The 19089-nt window shown below is 45.6% G+C and overlaps 2 protein-coding genes and 1 non-coding gene across 3 annotated transcripts in view; 1 reads left to right on the top strand and 2 right to left on the bottom strand.

The window, feature by feature from the left end:
• CNBD2 (cyclic nucleotide binding domain containing 2) overlaps positions 1-4202 on the bottom strand; it is a 30834-nt gene extending 26632 nt beyond the window's left edge. Inside the window, exons 1-3 of the mRNA XM_077924133.1 lie at positions 4197-4202; positions 3529-3654; positions 2582-2635 (exon numbers count right to left, since the gene is read on the bottom strand). Of these exons, the coding sequence (XP_077780259.1) occupies positions 2582-2635; positions 3529-3654; positions 4197-4202 (186 nt within the window). The remainder of the gene's footprint in view (positions 1-2581; positions 2636-3528; positions 3655-4196) is intronic.
• On the top strand, positions 2756-2827 carry TRNAG-UCC (transfer RNA glycine (anticodon UCC)). The gene has a single exon. It is a non-coding gene; the product is annotated as a tRNA-Gly (tRNA).
• Positions 4203-18289: 14087 nt separating the features above from the next.
• The window catches only part of CARF (calcium responsive transcription factor), a 28358-nt gene continuing 27558 nt past the window's right edge, over positions 18290-19089 (bottom strand). Inside the window, exon 16 of the mRNA XM_077918159.1 lies at positions 18290-18803. The gene's annotated coding sequence lies outside the window, so the exon portion shown is untranslated. The remainder of the gene's footprint in view (positions 18804-19089) is intronic.

Here is a 19089-nt window from a genome sequence, read left to right as displayed (position 1 = left end):
CCTACAGCCTCCCTCCCCACTGTCGGGTGGGCAGACTGGGAGGAGGGAAGCAGAATACTGCACGGAGGCTCCGCGGAAAGTGCTTAAAGTGATTGGAAAAAAAGCTTCACCACTCTTTCCCACCCCCAAAAGCTCAACTCTGCCCCCCCCCCGCACAAAGCTCAGCAACTGCCGACGAGGGAACAGCTGATAGGCGGCCTGTTAGATGCCTGGGGCTGTTAGCCTCTGGCCAATCCTCCTTGTTAAGTTGTGGGTGAACATATCAGACGACACAGCGATTCTTCAAACAGCTCTTGTTTATTCACAGGCCAGAACAGAACTGAACTGAAGGGTTCAGCCAGCCTGCTATATATAGAGCTCCACTAGAACGCAGCAGTAACCATTTTCTGTAACTATCCAATCACTGAACGTTACTTTCAATCCCTTATTTGCATATGTGGACCTGAGTGAAAACTATCTACAGTAACCCCCTGCTGGCCCAGGGTGAGAACTTCAGTACATAACACTCCCCCCCCCCCTGCAAATTTCAACAAGTCAGGGCAATTCCCCCCCATTTTCTTAATTTGGGGTCCCCAAAAATAGGGGGCGTCCTATACACGGGGGTGTCCAAAACACAGAAAAATACAGTAAGTTGCCAATTTTTTAATGTTTGAAACCTTGCTCATTTTCCATTTGGGGGCTAACAAAACACGGGGCGCGGTTGTTACATACATAAATCACCTTTTCTGACACCTGAGAATTTTAGTCTGGGTTATCCCCAACAGAAAGGACTCTGGTTTGGGCGGGGGAAGGGAGTAATTTTAAACATTTTGTTCAATTCATTATAAATCATTTCCCAACACTCTTTTACCCTTTTACATGTCCATCCAGAGATTCATAAGTATGGAGCCGTTTGCCAACTTCTTTGTTATTTTTAGTTGAGATGAAGTTAGTACATATGGGAGCCCTCCTGTTTCCTCTGTGTTATGTACTGAAGTTCTCACCCTGGGCCAGCAGGGGCTTACTGTAGATAGTTATGCAAATGAAGGATGGAAAGTGACGTTCAGTGATTGGATAGTTTTTATGCAAATGAAGGATGGAAAGTGACGTTCAGTGATTGGATAGTTTTAGAAAGCTGCTACAGTAACGTTGTACTGGAGCTCTATATAAGCAGACTGACTGAGCTCTTCAGTTCAGATCAGTTCTGGCCTCTGAATAAACAAGAGCTGTTTGAAGAATCGCTGTGTCGTCTGATATGTTCACCCACAACTTAACACTCTGCGAGGTGCATCCCTGAACTCCTGCCCCCCAAGCAGTGCCGGATTTACGTATAAGCTAAACAAGCTATAGCTTAGGGCCCCACTCTCTTGGGGGGCCCAAAAAAATGTAAAGGAAAAAAAAACCTGGATGTACATTTCCAAAATATAAGATAAAAAAACACAAATAAATTAAAACCTGAATACAGCAACAGTGTTTTGTGTTGTGTAGGCTCCTATGATGTAAGTCATGGGCCCCCACCTGCTAGCCTGCTCCCTTAAATATCACTGGTTCGTTCATTTCTATATATAGGTTCAGGACACAGGTGGCGCTGTGGGTTAAACCAGAGAGCCTAGGACTTGCCGATCAGAAGGTTGGTGGTTCGAATCCCCACGACGGGGTCAGCTCCCATTGCTCGGGGTGAGCTCCTGCCCAGCTAGCAGTTCAAAAGCATGTCAAAGTGCAAGTAGATAAATAGATACTGCTCCGGCGGGAAGGTAAACGGCGTTTCCGTGCGCTGCTCTGCTTGTTGACAAAGGACAGCTGGGCATATAAAGGCCCCCATTACCTTCAGTAGCTTAGGGCCTCATCAAACCTAAATTTGACCCTGCCTCCAAGCCCTACCCCATGGCATTGCTGACTGACTCTCTCTCCTGCTATGTGTAGATCTTTGGGTGTGACTCACACCACGGTGGTCCCGCAATCTCTCAACTTTTCTTCTTCTTCTTCTTCAACGGTGATGCTTCAAGATGGCCTCTGCTTTGATCTCATGATGGGGAGGTGTTATGTACTGAGTTGAATAGGATCCAAAATGCAGCAGTCTGATTGGTCCTAGAACAATAGGATTCATAATGCAGCAGTCTGATTGGTCCTAGAACAATAGGATCCAGAATGCAGCAGTCTGATTAGTCCACAGGAGCCACCCAATCCAGCTCCAGGTGGAAGTGAATCCGCAACCTGATTGGCCTATAGGTGAATCCCGGAAATAGCCAATCACGTGGGGCCCATTGTGTAAATATTGTATAGAAGGCAGACATTCTGAGGGAACAATCATTCCTCCTCACCACTATGAGCTGAATAAAGAGCATGAAATCCACTCTCAACTCTGAGCATATTTCAGGAGGTCACTTGGGAAGCAAAAGAGCATTTCAGGATTGTGCTAAGGTGAGCCACATCATGGATGAGGAAGCAGGCAGGGCGATGTATTCAAAGACCACTTCTCAAGGAAGAAGCAGTGTCACCCTTGGCTTATTAAGCTACTTTCCCCAGTAATAGCAAAACACACCAAACGGTCATATTCAAACAACTGAAGGGCAAGAAAAGACATAAGATGGTTTGTCCTGACCTTTGAAACACTGAACTCATGGCGATCAAACACAGCATTGGCAGTTTTCTTGTCCTGTAAGTTAGACAATGTGCTGCAATTAATTTCGTTATTCTTCATACAAGAAGAAAAAGCTTAAGTACGTTAGCTCTTTTAAATAACTTTATTATAATTAAGAAGTCCTATGACCCTTTAGCATTGGTGGTATAGTGGTGAGCATAGCTGCTTTCCAAGCAGTTGACCCGGGTTCGTTTCCCGGCCAATGCAGAGAGTCTTTCTAGGGACGTGGGTGGCGCTGTGGGTTAAACCAGAGGCTAGGGCTTGCCGATCAGAAGGTCGGCGGTTCAAATCCCCATGACGGGGTGAGCTCCTGTTGCTCGGTGCTCCTGCCAACCTAGCAGTTCAAAGCACGTCAAAGTGCAAGTAGATAAATAGGTACCACTCTGGTAAGTGGTAAACGGCGTTTCCGTGCACTGCTCTGGTTCGCCAGAAGCGGCTTAGTCATGCTGGCCACATGACCCGGAAGCTGTACGCCGGCTCCCTCGGCCAATAAAGTGAGATGAGCACCGCAACTCCAGAGTCGTTCGCGACTGGACCTAACCCACCTTTACCTTTACCCCTTTATGACCCTTTAAGGACTTATAAGCTACGCAAGGTCCGGTGCAGTTTCAAATTGGATGGGTGAATGGCACGTTGAGATTACTGCATCCCAGGGGGTTGGACTAGATGACCCTTGGGGTCCCTTCCAACTTACAGAGAATCTTACTGTGTTTCTATTCTATGATTTCAGCACAAGCCAACTTCATTGGGTGCAGCAGGTTCCTCAACCTCTGCTTCAAAGGCTCAGGCAATCATCATTATTTTATTAAATAGAAAAAGCACCAATGAGGAACGAGAGCAATCGTAAATACAAGACTTTTGGTTGTGGTATTTGTGTGTGTGTGTGTGTGTTTTGCAATATTCCTTACTTCCTCAATCGCCCCACGAGTGTCTTTCTCTACCAGGTGAAAACATGAGAATCCTTTCAGTCCACGCCGGAAGCACCGACATACCTTGATCATCAGGATAACATTCTTAAAAAACCTGTGGAAGTTCTTTGGGGGTGGAGGAAGGAAAAATGCAATGAAAGAAACAATGGTGTCACTTCTGTTTTGAGGAGCAAGGATAGAGATAGATAGATATAGATGGATAGATAGATAGATGGATGGATAGATGATAGATAGATAGATAGATAGATAGATAGATAGATAGATAGATATTAGATGGATTAGATTACACACACACACACACACACACACAAAACCAGATGGCTACACTACCATGTTCCACTTCTTAGACTGACTAATATAATATCAGATTTTTCTCTTTTACTTCCATTACGGTGTTACTCCTTTGTCCTACCCAGGGCCGGCCCACTCATGAGGCACAGCGAGGTGACCACCTCAGGCGGCACAATCCACAGGGGCGGCAGATCCCCATGTAGGTCTTCATTCCTCCTTTCTTCCTGATATGTTGATCTCTACTCAATCCCTTCTTCCCTGGAGGGGAGGTGGGCACCGTTTTGTGGTTCGCCTCAGGCGCTAAAATATATTGGGCTGGCGTGCTGCTTCATCTCACCTCTGAGGTATTTTTGTACCCTCATTGCTCCTTACCCATCAATGCTCTCCCTCTTATCCCACACTGCATTCCCCCCCCCCATTAAAACTAATTTTATGGCCGAAAATAATGCTCTTTTTTTCAGGTGACTTTGGCCACCGGCACTTTGTAATTTTACTCTTTCAAACTGCAGAAATGGCAAGCCTAAAACATGCTTTATCGGGGAGCGAGCTCCATGAAATTTATTGGGGCTTACTTGTGAGAAGACATGCGTAAAAGATCAGGGCTGTTAAAAATCTGTTCAGCTTGGTCTTCTCTGATAAATCAGTTTTGTACTCCTCCTCTTCCTCACATTTTCCTCTCTTACACTCCTTCCCTCTTTAGTGTGCATCTGTCTTTCATTTAGAGCCAGTTAAATTTATTTTATTTTCTTTGCCAGTCATTACCTACCTCCAAGGGGCTCAAACAGAAAATTAAGTGTCTCACGCAAGGAATAAGACATACCTGATATGCAATTCGCCGTCCCCTGGAAAATCGTCTAGAATCTATTAAGACAAAATTACACAGCCTGTTCTTAAAATCTTTGACCTGAATTTTGTCCACCTGTAAAGAGAAAAAGTTCATTTCCTCTCCCTCAATTTATAGACAGGTGGGAAGATACCTTCTAGATCTCTGGATAATTTTGGTTTGGCTTTTTTGGGCTTCCTCTCCCAGCTGCGCTGTGGTGCCTCCCATATTCTTCCAGAGGACCCCACAATCTTGAGAAGAACTTCAGGATATATCGATTTTCTACAAGACATCCTCATTAAACCATTGCTGTCCAGTTTTTGTTACCTGTGCTGTCCTCCTGTGGGGGTTTTTTTTTTTACCAGGCCTAATTTATGTGGATTATTTTGGGGGGGGGGGTAATAAAATTCAATTGTGACATCAGCCTAGCCCAGGGGTCAGCAAACTTTTACATCAGGGGGCCAGTCCACTGTCCCTCAGACCTTGTGGGGGGCCGGACTACATTTTTTGGGGGAAATGAACGAATTCCTATGCCCCACAAATAACCCAGAGATGCATTAAAAGGACACATTCCACTCATGTAAAAACACATTGATTCCTGGACCATCCATGGGCTGGATTGAGCAGGCGATTGGGCTGGATCTGGCCCCTGGGCCTTAGTTTGCCTACCCATGGCCTAGCCAATGTGGACATGCAAAGCACTATAGCTTTATCAAGGCTCATATAGTAAAGGTAAAAGGACCCCTGACCATTAGGTGTGACCGACTCTGGGGTTGCAGCGCTCATCTCGCTTTATTGGCCGAGGGAGCCGGCGTACAGCTTCCGGGTCATGTGGCCAGCATGACTAAGCCGCTTCTGGCAAACCAGAGCAGCGCACAGAAACACCGTTTACCTTCCTGCCAGAGCGGTACCTGTTTATCTACTTGCACTTTGACATGATTTCGAACTGCTAGGTTGGCAGGAGCAGGGACCGAGCAACGGGAGCTAAACCTGTCACAGGGATTCGAACCGCTGACCTTCTGATCAGCAAGTCCTAGGCTCTGTGGTTTAACCCACAGTGCCACCCGCGTCCCTAAGGCTCATATAACTTCCCATTAAACACTTTCTCTTTGTAGGTTCAGCCCATTTTATTACTCCCTGTAGACTCTGGCTGGGAGATTTGGGATGAATAGCCTCCTAGAAGCTCTTTGAATAGTTTTTATGAATTGCTGAAATGCAGTGGTGGCCAATCCCCTTCATGGATCACTGCCTTGCCGTGGCGAAGGGGCTTGAAGAACTCAGAGAAGCTATGAACTACGCCGAGCAGGGCACACAAGATGAACAGGTCATAGTGGAGAGTTTCGACCAAACGTGATCCACCTGGAGGAGGAACCGGCAAGCCACTCCAGTATCCTTGCCAAGAAAACTCCATGGACAAAGACAACAGGCATATAAAAGTGATGACGCTGGAAGATGAGCCCCTCAGGTCGGAAGGCGTCCAACATGCTACTGGGGAAGAGCGGAGGGCAAGTACAAGTAGATCCAGAGCTGATGAAGCGGCTGGGCCAAAGCTGAAAGGACACTCAGTTGCGGATATGCCTGGAAGCGAAAGGAAAGTCCAATGCTGTAAAGAAAAATATTGCATAGGAACCTGGAATGTAAGAACCATGAACCTGGGTAAGTTGGAGGTGGTCAAAAATGAGATGGCAAGAATAAATATTGACATCCTGGGCATCAGTGAACTAAAATGGACGGGAATGGGCAAATTCAGTTCAGATGACCATCACATCTACTACTGTGGGCAAGAAACCCGTAAAAGAAATGGAGTGGCCCTCATAGTCAACAAAAGAGTGGCGAAAGCTGTACTGGGATGCAATCTCAAAAATGATAGAATGATCTCGATACGAATCCAAGGCAGACCTTTTAACATCACAGTAATCCAAGTTTATGCACCAACTACTGGTGCTGAAGAAACTGAAATTGACCAATTCTATGAAGATTTACGACACCTTATAGAAGTGACACCAAAGAAGGATGTTCTTCTCATTATAGGGGATTGGAATGCTAAAGGAGGGAGTCAAGAGATAAAAGGAACAACTGGCAAGTTCGGCCTTGGAGATCAAAACGAAGCAGGGCAAAGGCTAATAGAGTTCTGTCAAGAGAACAAGCTGGTCATCACAAACACGCTTTTCCAACAACACAAGAGACGACTCTACACATGGACATCACCAGATGGGCAGCATCGAAATCAGATTGATTATATTCTCTGCAGCCAAAGATGGAGAAGCTCTATACAGTCAGCAAAAACAAGACCTGGAGCTGACTGTGGCTCAGATCATCAGCTTCTTATAGCAAAATTCAAGCTTAAACTGAAGAAAGTAGGAAAAACCACTGGGCCGGTAAGATACAATCTAAGTCAAATCCCTTATGAATACACAGTGGAAGTGAGGAACAGGTTTAAGGATTTAGATTTGCTGGACAGAGTGCCTGAAGAACTATGGATGGAGGCTCGTAACATTGTATAGGAGGCAGCAACGAAAACCATCCCAATGAAAAGGAAATGCAAGAAAGCAAAGTGGCTGTCCAACGAGGCCTTACAAATAGCGGAGGAGAGAAGGCAAGCAAAATGCGAGGGAGATAGTGAAAGATACAGGAAATTGAATGCAGATTTCCAAAGAATAGCAAGGAGAGACAAGAAGGCCTTCTTAAACGAGCAATGCAAACAAATAGAGGAAAACAACAGAATGGGAAGAACCAGAGATCTGTTCAAGAAAATTGGAGATATGAAAGGAACATTTCGTACAAAGATTACCATAATAAAGGACAAAAGTGGTAAGGACCTAACAGAAGCAGAAGACATCAAGAAGAGGTGGCAAGAATACACAGAGGAATTATACCAGAAAGATATGGATGTCTCGTACACCCCAGGTAGTGTGGTTGCTGACCTTGAGCCAGACATCCTGGAAAGTGAAGTCAAATGGGCCTTAGAAAGCACTGCAAATAACAAGGCCAGTGGAAGTGATGGTATTCCAGCCGAACTATTTAAAATTTTAAAAGATGATGCTGTTAAGGTGCTACACTCAATATGCCAGCAAATTTGGAAAACTCAGCAGTGGCCAGAAGATTGGAGAAGATCAGTCTACATCCCAGTCCCAAAGAAGGGCAGTGCCAAAGAATGCTCCAACTACCGCACAATTGCACTCATTTCACACGCTAGCAAGGTTATGCTTAAAATTCTACAAGGAAGGCTCAAGCAGTATGTGGATCGAGAACTCCCAGAAGTGCAAGCCGGATTTAGAAGAGGCAAAGGAACCAGAGACCAAATTGCAAACATGCGCTGGATTATGGAGAAAGCTAGAGAGTTCCAGAAAGACATCTACTTCTGCTTCATTGACTATGCAAAAGCCTTTGACTGTGTCGACCACAGCAAACTATGGCAAGTTCTTAAAGAAATGGGAGTGCCTGATCACCTCATCTGTCTCCTGAGAAATCTCTATGTGGGACAAGAAGCTACAGTTAGAACTGGATATGGAACAAGTGATTGGTTCAAAATTGGGAAAGGAGTACGACAAGGCTGTATTTTGTCTCCCTGCTTATTTAATTTATATGCAGAATACATCATGTGAAAGGCTGGGCTGGATGAATCCCAAACTGGAATTAAGATTGCCGGAAGAAATATCAACAACCTCAGATATGCAGATGACACAACCTTGATGGCAGAAAGTGAGGAGGAATTAAAGAACCTTTTAATGAGGGTGAAAGAGGAGAGCGCAAAATATGGTCTGAAGCTCAACATCAAAAAAACGAAGATCATGGCCACTGGTCCCATCACCTCCTGGCAAATATAAGGGGAAGAAATGGAGGCAGTGAGAGATTTTACTTTCTTGGGCTCCATGATCACTGCGGATGGTGACAGCAGCCACGAAATTAAAAGACGCCTGCTTCTTGGGAGAAGGGCAATGACAGGCCTAGACAGCATCTTGAGAAGTAGAGACGTCACCTTGCCAACAAAGGTCCGTATAGTTAAAGCCATGGTCTTCCCAGTAGTGATGTATGGAAGTGAGAGCTGGACCATAAAGAAGGCTGATCGCCGAAGAATTGATGCTTTTGAATTATGGTGCTGGAGAAGACTCTTGAGAGTCCCATGGACTGCAAGAAGATCAAACGCATCCATTCTTAAGGAAATCAGCCCTGAGTGCTCACTGGAAGGACAGATCGTGAAGCTGAGGCTCCAGTACTTTGGCCACCTCATGAGAAGAGAAGACTCCCTGGAGAAGACACTGATGCTGGGAAAGATGGAGGGCACAAGGAGAAGGGGACGACGGAGGACGAGATGGTTGGATAGTGTTCTCGAGGTTACCAGCATGAGTTTGACCAAACTGCGGGAGGCAGTGGAAGACAGGAGTGCCTGGCGTGCTCTGGTCCAGGGGGTCACGAAGAGTCGGACATGACTAAACGACTAAACAACAACAACAACAACAACAGTGGTGGCCAATGGCCAGTGGACTTGATGTAGTGGTAGGTAATTTGTGGAGCTAAATGCATTTGCTATTGCCGGAAACAATTGCCCAAAGGCAAAGTTGTGAGTCCGAAGCTGCATACACACTAACCCATTTGTAGCACAAAAATGTATTGTTTTGAGCTTAGCAGGGGTTAGCCAGTATGATGCCTGTAAAGGTAAAGGGACCTCTGACCATTAGGTCCAGTCGTGGACAACTTTGGGGTTGCAGCACTCATCTCACTTTACTGGCCGAGGGAGCTGGCATGCAGCTTCTGGGTCATGTGGCCAGCATGACTAAGCCGCTTCTGGCAAACCAGAGCAGCGCATGGAAACGCCATTTACCTTCCTGCCGGAGTGGTACCTATTTATCTACTTGCACTTTGGCGTGCTTTCAAACTGCTAGGTTGGCAGGAGCAGGGACTGAGCAACGGAAGCTCACCCCATCACGGGGATTCAAACCGCCGACCTTCCAATCAGCAAGCCGTAGGCTCTGTGGTTTACACCACAGCGCCACTCGCGTCCCCATGTGCATTGCACCCAGCGCCCCCTGCCCCCCGCATTCTTTCTGGACAGGTGGCAGGTATTGGATGATCTGAGGGAGGGCTGCTCCCCCCCCCCCGGCCCTGGGGTTTTTGGAGGAGGATAACTACTCCATATTATCCTCGTTATATGCACGAAAGGGCTCCGCTGTTATGGGACAGCCATTTGCCACGACAGTCAAACAGGAAGTCTCAGCATGCTGCTTTCAATCTAGATTGATTCTAGATCCTGCCACCTGGAAGAGTGACAGTTGCATGCATTTGAAACCCCTGCCCTTGCTTGGTTACCCATGCCTTTACTCCTCTGCACATGCCCCTGGCAAATGAAAAAGAAAGTGGTAATTGCAAGCTTGGAATATGCCCACCCTTTACATCATTGGGCACCAATACACACCACTGCTGCAATTCTTTTTTAAACAAACAAACAAACAAGCAAGCACCTGACTTTATTTTTACAGATTGTTATGAGCCCGCGGGAAAGAGTGCGATATAAATATACCAGCCGCACCAATGCTAAGAGACAAGGCTCCAATGGGCCTATCCATGGCTATTAGCTATGAAAAGCAAACTTCTGCAACAAAATGTTGCAGCATGAAGTGCTTCTGTTCAGGATGCACCATTCTATTCCCTCTCTAGACCGATATTTTGTTTCTCAGAACAGTCAGTCAGCATTCTGTATCCAGCGAACATTCCAATGGGTTGCTTTGCTTTTGTTTTTGGCAAGTTCCCAAAATTGGGAGGAGGGGAGAGAGAATTTCCCCTAAATGTTTTTTTGCAATTCTGCAAACTCTGGAGTTCCCTCGCAACTACTTTTCTCTCTTGCTTGTGTGGGGGTGCTGCTGTTTTGTTTATATAAGAAAAAAGATCATTATGTGATAGTCAAAAGGAAAGCTCTATAAATAGAGAGGATGTATCTCGGGACGCAGGTGGCACTGTGGGTTAAACCACAGAGCCTAGGGCTTGCTGATCAGAAGGTCGGCGGTTCGAATCCCCGCGACGGGGTGAGCTCCCGTTGCTCGGTCCCTGCTCCTGCCAACCTAGCAGTTCAAAAGCACGTCAAAGTACAAGTAGATAAATAGGTGGCCACATGACCCGGAAGCTGTACGCCGGCTCCCTTGGCCAATGAGCGCTGCAACCCCAGAGTCGGCCACGACTGGACCTAATGGTCAGGGGTCCCTTTACCTTTATCTCTCGGAATACTAGCTGTTGGCAATAAACAACAGGGGATAGCCTGTTGTTTATCATTGTTGTTTATCTCTCCAAGTCTTGCTTTACACCTATCCAGACTCCAGAAGCATCTGCCCAATCATTGTTGGAAACACAAGGGTGTCCAATGTAACTCAGTTTGCAGGTATGCTCCAAGGGCCCCAAGAACTCTCCCTGACCGTCTTCAGAACAAGGGGTTATACATAAAAAGTAAGTTGGTAGGAAATCACACTCTCAAAAGCCACAACACTGGAGAGAAGATCTCAGTGAAATCAAAGTGAGAGCAGCTGTAGAAAAGGAATTTCGTTAGACGTGCAACAAGAGGATGTAGGATGATCATAGATGTGACCTTCAGGAACAGGTCAAGGAAGATATATCCCCCCCCCTCCCCGCCTGCTGAATAAGGGAAGAGACTAGGTCATTCTGTCCTACTCCCCAGCACTCACTGAACCAAATATGCTGCAATCCAGCAGAATACAGTTCCCTTCTCCAGAGCTTTGCAGGCATGGCGAGAGGCTTCCTGGGAGTGACCTTGCTTGGAGGCCTTAGATTTCCCCCACCAAAAGACCTTCTGTGACGGAATCAGAACCAACGGCTATAGAATCGGGCAACTGCACTCTCAAGATAATCCACATTCCGTTCTATTTTCTAGAGGCAGAGAACACAAGAGCAGTCTTGCTAGCCTGGGCCTAACGTTTACACCACCTAGTGTTCTGTTTCCATTCTTCTGTGGTGACAACTCGTAGCTGAGTAAGATTAACTCACGGTCTTCACAGGGAGTCCGCAAGTGACTGTGGAGGCCGATTCTGGATCCACGCATCCTTCCACAGTGGGGACATTGGTTTCCGGGCGGCAGTTGATCATGGTGAGGATTTGCCAAGCGTGCCTTCCTCTTAGCACGTTTCTCCCTTTCGTCCTGAGTTTGAGCATCTTCAAAGTCCATGACACTTTTGGTAAAGGCTGCTCTCCAATTGTAGTGCTCGCAGTCCAGTGTCTGCCAGTTTTTGGTGTTTATACTACATTTTTAAAAAAGATTTGCCTTGAGAGAGTTTTTAAACCTCTTTTGTTGACCACCAGCATTACGCTTTCCATTTCTAAGTTCAGAATAGAGCGGTTCCTTTGGAAGACAATAATCAGGCATCTGCACATGACGAGTCCAATGAAGCTGATGTTGTAGAATCATTTATTTGACACTGGTGACCTTTGCTTCTTCCAGCTTTAGTTTGCCTGTCTTCCCCAGCGATGTGTACAAATTTTCAGAGATGGAGTTGGAGATGGCATTTTCTTTTGGTTATGCAAGCACCTAACACATTTAGTAAAGATAAAGGGACCGCTGACCATTAGGTCCAGTCGTGACCGACTCTGGGGTTGAGGCGCTCATCTCGCTTTATTGGCCGAGGGAGCCAGCGTACAGCTTCTGGATCATGTGGCCAGCATGACTAAGCCGCTTCTGGCGAACCAGAGCAGCACACGGAAACGCCATTTACCTTCCCGCCAGAGTGGTACCTATTTATCTACTTGCACTTTGACATGCTTTCGAACTGCTAGGTTGGCAGGAGCAGGGACCCAGCAACGGGAGCTCACCCCGTCACGGGGATTCGAACTGCTGACCTTCTGATCAGCAAGTCCTGGGCTCTGTGGTTTAACCCACAGCGCCACCCGCGTCCCAACACATTTAGTAGCTGTTATATTCAACCAGCCATAGCTCAGTGACAGAGCATCTACTTTACACTCAGGTCCTGGGTTCAGGTCCTGGCACCTAGGGAGAGGGGTGTTGGGAGGTTCCCTGTGTGACACACTGGAGAGGTCAGTGTAGAGTTGGCAATAGGGTGGGACAGTGGTCTGCCTCAGAATGTGGGAGCTTCCTACGTAATATTTTATTTTAAAAATGAAGTAGATAAAAGCAACTGAGAGGTCTTTGCATGCAGTCCTGTCCTCACCCTCATATTTCCCCCATTTAAAATAAAATTAAAAAATCAGTTACCGGTATGTTTATTCACATACAGTGGTACCTCGGGTTACATACGCTTCAGGTTACATACACTTCAGGTTACAGACTCCGCTAACCCAGAAATAGTGCTTCAGGTTAAGAACTTTGCTTCAGGATAAGAACAGAAATTGTGCTCTGGCAGCGTGGCAGCAGCAGGAGGCCCCATTAGCTAAAGTGGTGCTTCAGGTTAAGAACAGTTTCAGGTTAAGAACAGACCTCCAGAACGAATTAAGTACTTAACCCGAGGTACCACTGTATTCAGACTGTATTAAGCTGAAGGAAAATGATGGCAGGCAATTCTGACAGCTTTTTTTTAAACGGCATGCAACTGTTAAAAACAAGAACCGTTAAACAAGGTAGAAAACATGGATAGCCAGCAATGCAGTTTGGAGAACCTGTTCCGTTTTGTCTGTCTGTTATCTTTAAAAACGGCATTTAACGAAAAATGCATCTTAACCCGCTACCAGTTTTATTCAATGATAACTATTTCAAAACTATATATGGGGATATATGGATTTGGCAGGAGGCGCACATAAATCACAGCCTTCAAGCAGACCACAATTTAAAAAGAGTTTTTCAGCAGTTAGAACTGGTTGTGCAGACGTTACTGTTTTCCTTTGCATTTGGCAGGAAGTATGCGGGTGGCACTGTGGGTTAAACCACAGAGCCTAGGACTTGCCGACCAGAACGTCGGCGGTTCGAATCCCCACGACGGGGTGAGCTCCCGTTGCTCGGTCCCTACTCCTGCCAACCTAGCAGTTTGAAAACACGTCAAAGTGCAAGTAGATAAATAGGTACCACTCCAGCGGGAAGGTAAACGGCGTTTCCATGCGCTGCTCTGGTTCGCCAGAAGCGGCTTAGTCATGCTGGCCACATGACCAGCTGTACACCGGCTCCCTTGGCCAATAAAGTGAGATGAGTGCCGCAACCCCAGAGTCGGTCACGACTGGACCTAATGGTCAGGGGTCCCTTTACCTTTACCTTATTTCAGCGAAACCTGTAAAAACAGTAACTCTAAATATGCTTACCATATTTTTCCATGTATTTTCCCCACCCCCCACATTTTAAAGTTTGAAATTGGGGGTCATCTTATACACTGAATGTTGCAATTAAATATATAAATAAATACATGCCGCCATCCATATTCTCCCCCCCCCCCGCCTCCCCTCACTATTCGCCTCATGACAAAGCCTGGTCTGGTACTCCCCCCCCCAGCGGCCCCCACTCCGGACATTGTCCCTTCCACCCGGTTCCCTCAGCCGCCCCCTGGCTACCCAGACGCTGTTCCCCAAGCGCACTCACTCAGGCAGCTCTGGCAGTCGCAACTCCTTGATCAGCGTTCGCATTTGACGGCACTCGTGGAGTAAATACGGCACATACCGTAAATACTGAGACAAAAGTGCAGCACACAGGCGGCGGAGCTGGAGCTGGAGCTACAGTGGAGTTACACTGAGCTGAACGGAGCAGCCTCCATTACACAGCTTTCCTCACTGTTTGATGTTTAAATATACGGTTCTAAATATACCAGTGTTTTGAATATTTAATAAAATATCAAAGTTGTTCTGTTTGGTGTTTAAAATATTTACCGTATTTTTCGCCCCATAGGACGCACCGGCCCATAGGACACACCTAGTTTTTGGGGGGTGAAATAAAGGGGGAAAATTTATTTTCCCCCCAGGTGCGCTGCGCTAATCCCAAAGCTTGGGGCGTGCGGAGCTCAACGCGCCCCAAGCTTCTGGGTGCTGGCAAGCTCTCCGCTAGCCCTGGGAGAGCTGGGTCTCCCACGGCTAGCGGATAGCTTCCTGAAGCCTGGAGAGCGAGAGGGGTCGGTGCGCACCGACCCCCCTCGCTCTCCAGGCTTCAGCGAAAGCCTGCATTCACCCCATAGGATGCACACACATTTCCCCTTCATTTTTGGAGGGGGGAAAGTGCGTCTTATAGGGCGAAAAATACGGTATTTCTTAATTTTGGGCTCAAAAAAATGGGGGCCGTCTTATACATGGGGGCGTCTTATACGCGGAAAAATACGGTATGTCTTCTTCCAGACATTATAGAAATATAGAATGGACTCTTCTCCATCACATTGGCAGTTTTAGGAAAGGAAGGCTTTACCCTTCCTATGATATGTCCATCGATGTAGGCTTTTATTGCAGAGCCAAGAGGAAGCCCAACCCAGCTAGACCAAAAGTGGCCGCAATATGCCCAGCTAAGACCACTCTCCGCTGCCATCATCTGTTGCAACAGGGAAACCACTGCTTCACCCAGCTGCAGGAAGGCCATAGGCATGCAGGCCCTGCGGAAAAACACTCTCCAAGTCATCAGTCACCTGACGAAGAGTTCCTCCTTTGGCTAAACAGGTGAAGCTTAGAGACAGGGCTTGCCAAATTATTGGAGTACTACAATATATCCAAAACAATGGGAGAAATTGGAAGGATCTCAAAAGAGAAGATAGACAGGGATTGGAAGGTGTTTAAAGGATACTTACAAAACAATATTGAAAAATCAGAACTATTAGACTAAACAAGTTCCGTTTTAAATACTGAAATACTAAATAAGATGGATAACAATGTGTAATAGAAAAAGAAGCATGAAATTAGGTTAAAGGTGTGTGAAAGAAATTAATAGAAGTGGGAAGAAATTGCAATTGAGTAGATTGGAAGTCTAACACAAAGGTGGGGTGAGGGGTGGTGGATGGCGATGGGAAAAGGAATTATCTGTGGGATTGAGTGTAGGTATGTTTGTATATATTTAAGGATTGTATGAAATGTATGTTTGTATGCTTGTATATTCGCAATATGTGTGTATTTTATAATAAAAAATAATTTTAAAAAATAGAGACAGGGCTGTAGACAGCAGGCACCAGCTGGCTCCCTCTTCACATAACACATACGGAGACAAAAAGTTACAGCAATGTTTGTCTTTTCTCTTCTTATAAGGAAGCCTTGAGGCTGTGGCACCACCATCTTCTGGGAGTGAATCGCAGAACGACAAGTGCCAGGAAAAAGCATTTTCAGAAAGCTGAGTGGCAAGTTTGAAATCGCAGTGGTTTCAGACACCTCTTTTGCCTTCGGTAAACCAGCTTTTGTCAGACTTGTGTTCGACCAAACGACTCTTCCGGTCGAGTCCTCTGACGTGATTAGCGACCTCAGCCTTTGATGAGGCTCCAAGCACATTCCCCCATTACGCAGAGTATCCAGCACGCAGGGAAGGAGCTGAGATAGTATGAGCTACATTGCATGCAAAGAGCGTTTTATTTCTAACTATGCAGACAGTGAAGCAGAGATATCCATGCTCTCTCTTTGAAAGCAGAGAGCAACTGAAACACAAAGGAACAGGAAACCAGTAACGTCACATCCGTCTCCTGTCTTCCGTGAGACTTCCAACAGCCTTGAATGTCTGGAATGCAAAACAGAGTCTTGTGACTCCAAGGACTGCACAGTGGCAACACACAGAAACCTAACAGCTTTTGGGATTATTTCATTAAAATGAAACATCTGTTTTGGCAAAGCCTAGGGTTGCACCAAAAAATGCGTGCTGAGAAACTATCAGAAGTTTTTAATTCGGACCAGCTTCTTCCCATTTATACTCTCTATTCTCAGCTAGTTTTGTGTTTGGCAAATTCTTCCCTCTTCAACCCATCCACTATTTGAGTTTCCCCTCAAACTAGCCACAATCTAATGGAGATGAGACCTTAAATTTGCCCTTCTGTCTCTACCAAGTGAGGCAACAAACAGCATTGCTGCTGGTAACATATTATGACGGGGGGCATGTCATCAAGGACACAGCTGTCTACCAAGAAAAGATTCACTGAAGCAAAACAGATCCAACACAGTGAGAAATTAAGTGTAATCTTAAGAATTAAGGAGAAGGAAATGCGTATTGTTGACTTGGAACAAGGCCCTTCATACAGCACGAAGGAACTGTCTGGTCTGGTTCTGGTCTGTAGAGGAGTCTGTGCATACACTGTGAAGGATATTTGATGTTTAAGGAGGTTTCAGGTTATTATGAATCTCAAAATGAAGCTCAATGTCATAGGTGTGCCCAGTTTGGAGGGAGGCACGGTTGGCAAATGAACAGAATACACTGGAGTACTACTATCAAAGGACATACTCTATTAACATTATGTTTTAAAAAACTGTATGCAACCTTTCCACAAACAGAATCATGCTCAAAGCAGGCATGTTCAGAACCATTATCACATACTTAGCTGGCCGTGCAGAAACTGAGAAGAAAGTGGCCTTTTAACAAGTCTGTAATCCGACAAAAATATGGCATAGCCATGTGCTAATACCACTGAAGAATATTGTTCATGATATTCTTCCCTGTGAGTGGTCAACATTGATGCCAAAATCCAGCATCGCCTGAGCTCTGCGAGTGCGGCTTTCTCCTGATTGAAGTGCAGTGTGTTTGAGGAATGGGACATTCACAGGGAAACCAAAATGCTTGTTTACAAAGCTATTGTACTACCAACCTTACTGTATGCTTGTGAAACATGGGCCACCTACAAACGCCATCTACAACTTCTCAAAAGATTCCATCAACAGTGTCTCTGAAAAATCTTACACATCACTTGGGAAGACAGGTGAACTAATATCAGTGTACTGGATGAAGCAAAGATCACCAGTGTTGAAGCAATGATTCTTCAACATCAACTTCATTGGACTGGTCATGTTGTGCAGATGCCTGATTATCATCTTCCAAAACAACTATAGTCATACCTCGGGTTAAAGTTGCTTCAGTTGAGCGTTTTCGGGTTGTGCTCCGCAGCGACCCGGAAGTAACGGAACGCGTTACTTCTGGGTTTCACCGCTCGCACATGCGCACAAAATGACGTCACACGCATGCGCGGAAGCGGCAAATCGTGACCCACGCAGAGGCGGGTTGCATTTGCTTCAGGGTGCGAATGGGGCTCCGGAACGGATCCCGTTCACATCCAGAGGCACCACTGTACTCTATTCTGAACTTAAAAATGGAAAGCATAATGCTGGTGTCAACAAAAGAGGCTTAAAGACTGTCTCAAGGCAAATCTAAAAATATGTAGTATAAACATCGACAACTGGGAAACACTGGCCTGCAAGCGCTCCAGTTGGGGAACAGCCTTTACCAAAGGTGTCATGGACTTTGAAGACACTCAAACTCAGAACGCAAGGGAGAATGTGCTAAGAGGAAGGCACGCTTGGCAAAGCCACACCATGATCAACTCCCATCCGGGAACCAATATCTCCACTGTGGAAGGACGTGTGGATCCAGAACTGGCCTCCACAGTCACTTACAGACTCATTGTTAAAACCGTGTTTATGGAAGACAATCTTACTGGGTTACGAGTGATCACCAAAGAAGAAGAAGATATTCTTCCCAGTAAACTTTATAATGGGTATCCACCGGATAGCCATGTCATCCTTCTGTTCCGCTTTGGATTTCAGGCAATTCAAGTTCTTCCTTTAACAAAATACAGTTGCAATGTGTTACACGGAAACATACATAATAGCAAGCATGTCACAAAGTTTGTATATGTAGAATTGATTTTATAAACAGGGGAAAGCATTGTAGGAAATCAGTGCTCACAGTTTTCTGCCACCTTCCTCAGACCAAAGTCCTCAGGAATATGTTTATGGCCACACACTAATCAGACACAGAACACAAACGTCACCCTTTTGGTTTAAAAAAAATCCTCCAACTTTACATTTTAATATGAAACACTATAGAATGAGTATGTACAACACAAAACCTGTCTTCAAAATTGCACAAGCGAAAACATTTCCATATTCACATGATTAAATTGTTTACAGCTCAAAGAAGTTATCAATCTTTCAAGTTTAAACATCAGAAACTGTCAGCCGCAAATAGTTTAGGTATTTACAAAAGGCTTCATTTGTAACACGAACATAAAGTTGAGTTGGATCACAAGTCAATGGCTCTTAAGTCCTGTTAAAATCAATGGGAACCAAGTCATGACACAATTCGGAACACAATCCCAGATGTGTGAATTGCTCACAGGAAATAATTTCAACTACTGCTTTGTATGTGCAAAGAAAAAAAAAATGGCATGAATTCACCCTTTCTGTGCTTTCATTTTTTAACCCTGCAGTTATGAATAATGCCATCAGAATTCTGCTTGGTACAAAGATAATTGAAATATCCCACGCTGAAATCCCCTTTCCTTTCATATGTTCCTCTTAGTGATGTGTGCATGCCTCCATCATTATTAACT

The sequence above is a fragment of the Podarcis muralis genome, chromosome 1 (genome assembly GCF_964188315.1).
Source record: "Podarcis muralis chromosome 1, rPodMur119.hap1.1, whole genome shotgun sequence".
In the NCBI taxonomy this organism is placed as follows: Eukaryota; Metazoa; Chordata; class Lepidosauria; order Squamata; family Lacertidae; genus Podarcis; species Podarcis muralis.
Note: the sequence above shows the minus strand (reverse complement) of the source record. Positions and strands in the feature narration are given on the sequence as shown.